The 11,466-nt window shown below is 42.6% G+C and overlaps 2 protein-coding genes across 2 annotated transcripts; one reads left to right on the plus strand and one right to left on the minus strand.

The window, feature by feature from the left end:
* Window positions 1-395: 395 nt before the first annotated feature.
* On the minus strand, window positions 396-2,091 carry LOC106653462. The gene is made up of 2 exons (XM_014372910.2): window positions 1,158-2,091; window positions 396-1,083 (listed from the first exon to the last, which is right to left on the minus strand). Exons 1-2 carry the CDS (start codon window positions 1,924-1,926, stop codon window positions 515-517), a joined length of 1,338 nt encoding a protein of 445 aa, XP_014228396.1. The 5' UTR covers window positions 1,927-2,091; the 3' UTR covers window positions 396-514.
* Window positions 2,092-4,488: 2,397 nt separating this feature from the next.
* Window positions 4,489-7,129, plus strand: LOC106653374 (serine/threonine-protein phosphatase 6 regulatory ankyrin repeat subunit A-like). The gene has a single exon (XM_014372774.2). The coding sequence runs from the start codon at window positions 4,670-4,672 to the stop codon at window positions 7,079-7,081; it is 2,412 nt and encodes an 803-aa protein (XP_014228260.1). The 5' UTR covers window positions 4,489-4,669; the 3' UTR covers window positions 7,082-7,129.
* Window positions 7,130-11,466: the final 4,337 nt, after the last annotated feature.

Genomic DNA, 11,466 nt, shown 5'->3' on the forward strand with positions numbered 1-11,466 from the left:
AACTAAATTTCAATTTAATTTTAACGATGGTTCAACTTATTTCAAATGTTAATATTTCAATTACTAAAATAATTCCTATATTTTCTTATGTTCAAGTAAATTTATAAATAAAACTTTGAAAATAAACATCGTGAGATATAGACCACGTTGTCGGCTAATGAAGTCACGTGATCAGCTGGTAAAATCACGTGGGATGACTATATGTGATCGGTCAAGTAGAATTAAAAGGATATTCTTTGAATTTGAACATGTCTTTCGTTTTATTCAAATATTGCATACGCGGTGACGCGTGAATGTTTAATGATCGTGCTCGTACATTGAAATATTTTTTTAAGAATAATTTTACATCCTTCCGACATAAAATTTACAAGTGCTCTCTTTCTTTTAAGAATAATTTTAAGCTTTTAAGAATAATTTTACATCCTTTCGATGTAAAATTTACAAGTGCTCTCTTTCGTAATAATGATAAAATCAGCATTGAAATTATGCCAAATCTCGCCCAATCGACGGACGATCAATCCACCCAATTCGTTTCGCTCGTCTGCTCGCACAGCCGATACAGCTCCTCGTCGCTCATTCTCTCCGCCACGAGCGAGCAAACGGCGTGCGGCAGATTCAATCTACACCCCTCGGTCATGAACAGATCGGCGGCGAAAAATTCGAACTGTATCCTCGCGAAGATTTCCGCCACGTGTCTCTGCACGAACAGGCCCAGATGTTCCAGGTGCGGCCCCGGAAAGACGCGCCTCAGCCAATTATTCCTCCTGCTGCTGCTCCTCAGAATCGAGGCGGCCGCGGCGGGACTCAGCTGACAGGCTCGATACAGCGAGAGGCTCTCGGTCAGCATGATGGCCTTGAGTTTGGCCGCGTCGGCCTCCGCCTCGACCTCGTTGAACCGCCAACGATAGTACGTGCGCAGCTTGCCGCGCGTTTTGTTTCCCGGCACGTACGTATCGAGCAGTCGTTCGCGTTTCTCCAGCAAACGATCCTCGGTCCCTTGGCCCATGTAAAAATCGAACTTTTTGCGGATGGCCAGGCGAGTGTCGAGATCATTTAGAATGAAATCGGTCCTACCGTGGCCCACTGCGCGAAAACGAGAGACGAATAATTGATTCTATGAAATTATTTACGCTTCTCGAATGATGTGCATCACTTACGAATTTCGCAGACTTTCGGCTCCGAAAACTCGTTATCCCTCGCTCGAGCTCTCAACCAGCATTTTAAAAACCTCAGTCTGTTCTCGAAATCCATGTAGAATCCGTGCGCCACCAACAGGTCCATCATCTTGGCTACGCAGAAGGTTCTGGGTCGCTCGTCGTCGGCGTCCAACGCCAAATTCTCGCTCTGCAGCCCGTCCAGACTCGCGGCGCCGGCTCGCTCCAGCAGCAGTCTCGCCAGGCCGAACTCGAAGCGAGACACCGCAAGTCCCAGGGGGCTCTGGCCCGCGAAGTTTCGCGCCTCGACGCTCGCCCCGGCCGCAACGAGCAGCTCGACGATCGTTCTCAGCGCCGTTGCCCTCTCCTCTTCCCGGCCGTAATCGTCGGCGTTGGCGAGCGCGTGAAGCGCCGTCGATCCGTCCTCGTGATCCGGCCGATTCGGATCCGCCCCGTGCTCCAGCAGTATCCGGACGACCGCCGCTTGGCCCAGGTGCGCGGCGTAGTGCAGGGGCGACCTCGTGCAGCCGGCCTGATCGACGTCGGCGCCCTCGCGCAACAGTTCCAGCGCCGTTACGGTGTCGCCGCGCGCGCAGGCCGCGTTCAAGTAGGTGAAATCGTCCTGACTCATTATCCTCCTCTTCTGGTGATCGTTCTTCGTCGGTTTCTTTGCTTGCAATGAGAACCACGGTTTCATCGTTTGCTCCAAGTGTTGCATCCTACGTAGTCGCGGGCTATTCTGGAGGTCGTAGGGTTGAGGTCTTGGTGCCATGATAATTTTTTTTTTTTTTCGATTTCAATGCCAAACCTACTTGAACGTACACGGGCCTGCGTGAGATCGAAACTGTTCCGACGGTTGAGAAAGAGAAAGGGAGCTGAGAACTACGACGATGTAAACATCTCTACGTACTTGTGCCGACTGAAGATCGGCATCGTGTCTCGTGATTGAGTACACATTTTAGAAAGTAAATTAGAATTAGATGTTTAAATGAATTTTAGAGTGTATAACATTAGCTTTAAAAAAACGCGCTATCGTTTATAAAATTAGTTATTGTTCAGTTTATATATTTCTTTAATAATCCTTTGTGAAGAGTTTTCAAATTTTGACCTAATTCAAGTATCTTTTGTAACATGTAAAAATAACTATTTGAACAACCTCGAATTTCGTCAGACTTTTTCGAAAATAAAAATTAATAAATCAAAATCAATACACATGAAACATAGTAAATGTATTAACATTTTCGAGGTTTTTGCGTTAAAAATTTATAACCGCAAGCTTTATTAGAATTTTCCAGATTTAAAAAATTTTTGCAGTCAAAATTCTCGTATTTTTAACAAAACGCCCTTCAAATAATCTATTCATTTAGAAATAAAATTTTTACGGGACCAATTTTGTATGCGCAAAATAATTTCGACCAGTGCATAACGCAATCGGTGCGTTATGAAGAATACTTGGATCGCTGATACAAGCATTTTTAGTTAGACGTAAGGAAATGAAATCAACTCGGAAAACAAATTCTATACAACAAAAAATTTTCATTCGATTGACGATGAATTGACTCATATTTGATGATACGCTCTTGTATAGGCGCTTGGAAAAAGTTGCATTCGCGTCTTTCACCATGGGCAGACTCGACTAGATTACATAAAAATAACCACCTTGTGCCAACGTCCGCGCAGCATCGAAATTGCGAAAAGATCGAGACGCGACACTTGCGTTTTTACACTTGCAAAGTGGACCGGTGATTTAGGCATAACGAGAGAAGAAGATGCGAGCTCTCGGGGCTCGTAAAAACTTGGACGTAATATCTTCTTGCAAAATCAAGTCTTTCTTTCCTTTTCTTTTATTCTCTTTATTTTTACGGTTTTTCCGAAAAATCATCCGAGTTCTTTTTATATCAGACCGATTTCTACATTTTTAATGAAATATGAGAACGCTAACACACCAACGTGAGCAATCGACACTGAACCCTCATTCATTATGAATAATTATTTTAATCTTGCTGTGACTTATACAATTATTTCGACTTTGCCACTTGCAGATTTACAAATGAAGGTACTCGCCATCTAGTGGTGGATACTAAAAATTGTATCATCGCTTCAGAACTGGTCTAGCTTGTTTCAAATATATTGAAATTTTAAACAGGAAAAATGTCAAGAAAATAGACAAGTCAATGGTGATGTATTTTGAAACTCTTGAAATGTTCATTTTTTTCATCATCAGACCATTATTAACTTTTAACATTTCTACCACCATATTAGAACGCCTCTCTCGAGTAAGTACAGAAGCCGAAACTTTTTTCCACATTTGAATCATCTCGTATCACCCGAGCGCGCGGGCGCGTGTAACAAGCCCCGAGTCCATTCTTTTTATCGGAAATATGCTTTTGACCTGGTTCACTCGGAAAATTGAATTTTCGTACTGACGACCAGCTGGAATAGCGTACAGAAAACTTTCGGCGCCCGGCGCGGCAACGAAACTTCGTTAATTGTTTTAATACGCCGCTTGTATTGCGCCCCCCCCCCCTTTACACCCCCTCATCGGGAGCGAGTGAATAAACGAAAAGTCCAGATTTTCCCCTCGACGTAAATGCAGAAATGGGGCGTATGTATGTAGATGAAAAGTTTGCGCGAAAAAGAGAGAAACTTTTCCCCTCGAATTATACTCTCTTCGGTGTGTGTGTTTGTGTGCCGAAGGGCACTGCATGCAACGATCTCATGAAAAGTGAACAAATCACATTTCGTTAATCGGATAAATCTCTCGCGCGTCGGCTGCGGCTGTGCAGGTCCTAATATATATCACAAAAATTTTGATGAAACACAGCTGGGAAATTCGTTGATGAATCGATTTCTCTCTCTCTCTTTTTCCCTTTTTCTACAGAGATCAATAACTTTCATCAACAATTTATACATTTACACTGCCGGACCCTGTTTTAAAAAAAGCGATTTAAAGGTCTTGACAAAATCTATAAATTGATGGGCTCAGAATGTTTCTACAAGTCTTCTTACTAAACTGACAGCAGAAATAGCAAAGACCAGAAAAACTTTTTTTTCGACTTGTTAATTGTTAAAGATAATAAGTGAATAAATGAATAATCCTATCACTAATTTATATGGTTAGAAAGGGCTTGAAAGGATCTTTCAAATGGTCGGTTCAAAATCTTGATACGACTCTTATTGACTGAGTTACGACGTTTCGAAGTTTACTAATTTTTTTACTTTGGTAATGGCAAAAGTGATTGAACTTATATGAATTTTAGACATTTAACTTTTGAGAAAATCAACAGAAACGCCGAGAAACACCGTAGAAGTACACAAGATTTTTACGTAAATCAGTGTGAGTGCCATCCTTTGTGTACAACGTCTCTCGAAGCGGTAACGATTAGAAAGTGCGAAGATCGTCCAGCGAAGTGGGGCCCGTTGCCGCATGAATCAGTAGTTACGTCACGACGCCCATAAGTATACGAGCAGAAAAGAAAATCGGCAAGTGATTCTCGCGATTATCATTGGACGCAATGGAGATACTCGACGCAATGGAGATACCCGACGACGAGGACATTAGGTTTCTCGAGGCCTGCGTGTACGGCAGCTTGGACGAGGTCGAGTATTACCTCGAGCGCGGCCTGAACCCCAACTGCAGCCCCGAGCAGATCGAGGCCGGAATCGATCCGCCGCTCAACTTGATTCTGCAGCACTTCCGTACGGAGATGCTCGACCTGCTGCTGTGCCACGGCGCCAATCCGATCATGACCAACAAGCACGGAACGACTCCACTGCACGTCATCTGCGGGCTTCCACACTCCGCCTTCTTCACGGCTGCGGTATTCTTCGAGACGTGCGCGAGGCGACGGATGTGGTTGCAGCTCGACGCCCGGGACAACGGGGGCTGGACGCCCCTGCAATTGGCCCTGACCGTGTCCAGGGACGGCGACTTGGTGGAATTGCTGCTGGCCAAAGGGGCCAATCCGATGTTGGAAAGTCCGCAGGGCTGGACGTCTTTGGGATTCGTGGTCGAGGCTTACGCGTACAATCGAGACACGGCAACGTTTCGGATGCTGAACAGACTCGAGGAATTGGCCCGAACGATGCTGGTACTAGGCGCCGACCCGAGATTGGCCAACGACCAGGGCGAGACTACTCTGCATCTCGTAGCCAAGGAAAACCACGAATCTTCCATGGACTTCTGGTATCGCGTATTGCTCAGAATGAGCCGCGAAGCGATAATACTCAGCCGCGAGTGGATCGACGCCCGCGACTGGTTGGGCTTCACGCCGTTTCACCGGCTCTGCATCGGCTTGAGAGACCCGATGACCGACTACCAGGCCAGGGTGGCCGAGTGGCTGCTCAGTCATGGGGCCGATCCTAATTCGGTCAGCAGCGGCTTCGCCACGACTCCACTGCACTTTATCGCTCGGCAGGAGAGCAATTTATCCTTGATGGAGCGCGTGCTCGACGTCGACCAGCACGGAAATCGAGTCGTGCGGCTCGACGAGCACGGAAATAGACCCGTGCGGCTCGACGTCCAGGACAAGTTCGGCGATACGCCGCTGCACTTGGCCGCGAGGGGCGGCCATCGACGGATGACCCTGCTGCTGCTGGAAGAGGGTGCCGACCCGAATTTGCTCAACGCCGAGGGATTCGCTCCTCTGCACGAGGCCTACAGGGTGGACGCGAACTCGTTCTTTCTGGACTTTCTCGATACCTGTCGCCGAATCCGCCAGTCGCTGGCGGGCGCCGCCAACGTACGGGACAAGCGGGGCAACACACTCCTGAACTTGGCGCTGAGAAGGTTCCGCGACGTAAGCGGCGCGGAGGTCCACGCGCTGCTGTGCCTGGACGCCGATCCGAATCTGGCCGACGCCAGGGGATCCACGGCTCTGCACGAGGTCTGCCGGATAGACGCGGACTCGCGCCTGCTGGAGTTCCTCGCGACCTGTCGCGAAAACGACCGGTCGCTGCAGGCCGCCGTCAACAGCCAGGACGAGGACGGCGAGACGCCCCTGCACGTGGTGCTGAGAACGTTCTACGTCGACTGCCGGGCGGAGGTCCGGGCGCTGCTGGGCCTGGGCGCCGATCCGACGTTGCCCGACCAGCGCGGCACGACGCCTCTGCACTTGATCTGTTTGAAAAAAGACCTCGTGGACGGGGACTTGATAAGGATGTTTTTCGCGATCGCCGATCAAGGACGATGGCCGTTGCCCGTCAATGCCAGCGACAATCAGGGCCGGACACCTCTTCAGTTGGCCGTGACGAGTCTCAGTCCGGGAACCGTCGATGCTCTCCTGGATCGTCGCGCCGATATCACGCAGCTCGTTTTCCCCACCGAGGCACAGTTCGACGAGCTCTTGAGACCTGCGGAGACCCGCTCGAACGAGTTAAAATTGAGAATAGCGATCAGCGCCTCGACCATGATCGAGCGCCTCGAGAGACGAGGATACGAGCTGGACCGAAGCAACGCCATGACGATGATGAGAATCATCGAAAAGCTCGATTTGTTCCGGATAGAGGTGGATCGTCCCGTGACTGGCTTGCTCGAAAACACGCAGTTCGTCACGGCAGCGCGAGATATTAAGGTAAAAAACGACGGCGACCCTACGACGCTCCACGATCTGCTCGTGTTGCCGCTCGAGGTGGCGGCGAAACGATTCACGTGCCAGGACTACTTCGAACTCGCGCGCGACGAAAAGAAAGTGCGGAAATTCGAGGCCGACCGGACCAGAGTGACTTGTCTCGCGCATCTGTGCAAGATAATGTGGACGAGATTTTTCTTGACCTGGGCCCTGGACCCTTTCGTGATACTGATTCACAACCGATTGCCGCCTATCTGCTGCGTAAAGATCATCGAAAATCTGAACCTCGAGGATTTGTTCAATATTTGCTTGGCGGTGGAGATTCAACAGGCTTGCGAAGGAAATCAGAATAATTAAAGTTTTTTTCGCGTTTCGCGCTATTAAATTATGCAAATATAATTTAATGTAATTCAATATAATACAATTTTATATAATATGTAATTATACATAATTTATAATTATAATTTAATATAATTAGTAATATAATAAATGAAAAAATATGAATAAAAATATTATTCATAGATTGAATAGCATTTTGATTATTTTTTTTTGTTTTTCGATATATTGTATAAGGATCCATTGACCAGATACTACACAATTTTTTTTTAAGAATATTTAGTTTTAGAGCGCCAAAAAATTCCTCGAAGGAATCATCCCCAAGCGAAAACTTTAAAATGGTTCGAATTTGGAAGGAGAAAATATAAGCAGATAAATTGGTAATTTGTAAACGATATGATCATAAAGATTTTGACGTATTATCTCGACACTAGACTGTCCAATATTTCCCGAATTTCTCAAATCCTCGTTCTCAACCTTTGAAAGCTCATCATTTAACTTACAATGAAAGAAAATCACTGTGCGATCTCGATAAGTCAACTCTTGATAGTGTGTATTTAAAGAAAAATGTAAATTTGAATTTTAAGCAACTTCAAAGCGCTAACCCTTGGGTGTTGCGATGGTTTTCACTTTCTAATAGACCCATTATGAGTAACCAATGCTTATGAGAATTCTCCGAACGAAATTTTGATTGTGCACACACGATGAACTCCAACAATCGGGAAAAACAGCATATTCGATTAAAAAAATCGATTTTCTTGCCGCATGAAGAAAAATTACCTGTCCCAGGTAAAATGTGGTTTTGGTTCATGAAATCCTATAATTCTTGAGCCAACCAGATTTCATGACGGAGTTCGTAAATTTCTATCAGTGTACCACGGGTCGGTTGCAAATGAAGAATCCGTGGACAACAAATTCGCGGATAAAAAATCCGCGTATAACGTGGGACGCCAGTATATTTAGTTTAAGGCCAAAAATTCATCGACGTCACTAACAAGAAGACCTTCTCACTTTTGCTCACTTTATACGGCCTATAATTGGTCGAGTTACTTTTGCCTCGAGACGAAATGCAATAAAGTGACACCTTTGGTCAAAATAGTAACTTTTTTAAAACCCTACTGAAAAATTTATGCTCGCGAAGCGCGCCTGAAAGTTACTAGTATTATGAAATTCCTGGAGACCCTAAAAAAATTTTGGTAAAAATCCGTGATCCAGAGGGGAGAAGGTCTGCTTGTAAATTAGAATTTTAAAATGGTTCAAATTTTTAAAGGGAATGTATACATAGATGAATAGGTAACTTAAGTGTAAACAATATGATCTTAAACTATTTTGATATATTTCCTCAATACACTGGTCGTGTTTATATTAAAATCAAACTAGGTTGAAAATTATCTTTCTCTATGAAACAAGTCATAATACCAAAAGATAAAGTTTACTTATTACATTTCTGTGACACCAAAGAGAAATATCTATAGTTTATTTTAAGCACCAAAATGAAAAAAAGTGATGAAAAATCAGAGAAAGATGTCTCCGAAGATAATTCAAGTGAACACGACATTGTTATTTCAGACCACAAACATAACGTTGATGATCTTTGCCAGCAGGAATTTACACTAGAGTCAAGTATGATAACACACCGAGACAAAATTCACAATGAGCCAAAAAATTACTCTTGTGACAAGTGCAAAAAGAAATTCCAGTTCCGAAGTCATTTAAGTAGACACCAAATATCAGAACACAAAGGCCGCAAAGATTTTGCATGTAACGAATGCGAAAAGAAATTTGTGAAAAAATTAAGTTTGTTTACTCATCAAAAATTGGTACACAAAGCTCGCGAAAATTTCACTCGCAACAAGTGCGAGAGAAAATTTGAAAATAAATCAACTTTACTAAAGCACAAAAAAATATTCCATGAAGTTTTCAGAGATTACTTATGTGAAAAGTGTGCCAAGAGATTTGAAAATAAACATAATTTGCTTAGGCATATTAAGACAGTACATGAGGATTGTGGAGATTTTGCAGGTGACGAGCGCGAGAGAATATTTAATCGAAAATCGAATTTGATCTTCCACCAAAACACAGCCCATGAAGGTCGCAAAGATTACTCATGCGACAATTGCGAAAGGAAATGTGTGAGTAAATCAGATTTGTTGAAGCACCAAAAAACAGTCCATGAGGGTAGTAAGGACTACGCATGCGATAACTGCGAGAGAAAATTCGGACAAATGAGTAATTTAAGAAAACACCAAAAAATATTCCACAAAGGTCAGAAAGATTACACTTGCGATAAATGTGAGAAGACATTTGGATTTAAATGGATTATGATTCAGCACCAAAAGACAGTACATGAGGGTAGTAAGGACTACGCATGCGATAACTGCGAGAGAAAATTCGGACAAATGAGTAATTTAAGAAAACACCAAAAAATATTCCACGAAGGTCGAAAAGATTTTGCATGCGACATATGTGAGAAGAAATTTGGACAAAAAACGAATTTGTTAATGCACAAAAAGACAGTACACGAAGGTCGTAAAGACTACGCATGTGACAAGTGCGAAAAGAAATATGGAAAAAAACAGCATTTACAAGTCCACCAAAAGACAGTTCACGAAGGTTGCAAAGATTACTCATGCGATAAGTGTGAAAAGAAATTTGGGGAACGAGGCACTTTGATCAAACATCAAAAGACAGTCCACGAAGGTCGAAAAGATTTTGCATGCGACATATGTGAGAAGAAATTTGGACAAAAAACGAGTTTCTTAATGCATAAAAAGACAGTTCACGAAGGTCGTAAAGATTTCGCATGCGACAAATGTGAGAAGAAATTTGCATTAAAACGGATTTTACTTTCACACCAAAAAACAGTACACGAAGGTCGTAAAGATTATTCATGCGATAAGTGTGAAAAAAAATTTGGAGAAAAATCGAGTTTGATGAGGCACCAAAAGACAGTCCATAAGGTTCACCAAGATTATGCACGCAACAAAGAGCAAGAGGAAATTTGGAAATAAATCCGATTTTTTGAGTCACGAAATTACGGTTCAACAAGATCATTAAGATTTTGTGTATCTCCTTTGAATTTAAGTTGACAACGAAAAACAATCTATGAAATTCTCAGAATCAATCCTTCAGACAATTTTTACAACATTACGTATGTGATAAATACGTTATTTTTTCTCATAATCGATGATATGTGCAATTTTATCCAATTTCATGACAAATGATAATCCAGTACGAATAAATTGTGGCATAAACGAATTTCTCAAACTCATTGTAGACATAAATATAGTTTTTAAGAAAATAACGTTTCATCTCATCAGTGAACTAATAAAAAATACTGCTTTATCTGAAATGGTAAATATATATTGAAATTCGTATAGATGTTCAAGTACAAACTGTTCTAAAATTTTAATAAAACATCCATGACAATAAACAAGTTGCAATGATAGTTTATTTTTTGACCAGACCATATGTGATTACTAATTTTATAGAAATTTCCTAAAGTCTTCTTTGGAAGGCATCGAAATCATTTTTCAAGAAAAGTCGTTACTTTGAGAGAATCAGCCTCGTAAAATCGATGCAACGCCTATAGAAGCGCTGAAGAACGCTGCGGAGTCCGAAATCGTTACGTAAATCCGGTCAGCTTCCGGGCCATCTGTTGCAGGTATTAACTCGGTAGCGCAGCGATTAGAAAGTGTTAGCCGGTCGCTTTCGAACACTTTCGGAAGTGCGGAAGTTGCATATGCCTATAACCGTGTGCTTTTCTCATTATTGCCGCGTTTGCATACGCACGAGTGTATCCTATACTTCGGTGGCGCCGATCTCGCGAGCTTCGTTTTCCCCACCCAGGCGCATTTCTACGAGCGCTTGAAACCCAAAGGCTACTCGATTACGTTGAATTCATCGATTGACTTTCATTTCAATCGTTTTATTTTTCTGTCATTTGATTTTATTTCAGTTTTATTATTAAAAAGTTATAATTTTAAAACTTTCCCAATATATATGTAAAGAAATTATAATTTCTTAAATAAGTCTCGCACGTTCTGCGCATGTCGCGTGCTCGAGTGTCGGCTGTTGTTAATGCTTAATTGTAAATAGGTATCAGAGTTATAATAACAGTTGAAGAAACAGTATTGGAGAGAATAATATTTGAGAAATTGAGAGGAGATAGAATTGAACTTAAATTGTCGTTTCACTGTTTTTTAGGTGAGCTTGTATAAATTGTAAATAGTTGTATAATAATATGATAATATTTTATAATAATAAATAAAACACTGTTTTTTAGTGCAACATCATTGGTTTAATTTATCACCATAAACCATTGTCTTATATATATTTAATCATTTGTTTGTTTATGACTGCTCTTGAAATGATTTTGAATGGAATTTGAATGGAAAATTGTTTTA

Source organism: Trichogramma pretiosum, unplaced genomic scaffold (genome assembly GCF_000599845.2).
Source record: "Trichogramma pretiosum strain Unisexual culture from Peru unplaced genomic scaffold, Tpre_2.0 scaffold35, whole genome shotgun sequence".
Taxonomy (NCBI): Eukaryota; Metazoa; Arthropoda; class Insecta; order Hymenoptera; family Trichogrammatidae; genus Trichogramma; species Trichogramma pretiosum.

What these genes read in the sequence shown, in the direction of transcription:
- LOC106653374 (XM_014372774.2), top strand. Translation starts at nt 4,670, where the DNA reads ATGGAGATACTCGACGCAATGGAGATACCCGACGACGAGGACATTAGG.
- LOC106653462 (XM_014372910.2), bottom strand. Translation starts at nt 1,926, where the DNA reads ATGGCACCAAGACCTCAACCCTACGACCTCCAGAATAGCCCGCGACTA. An exon ending in GCCGAAAGTCTGCGAAATTC is followed by an intron (nt 1,084 to 1,157) that starts GTAAGTGATGCA and finishes GTTTTCGCGCAG; the next exon opens with TGGGCCACGGTAGGACCGAT.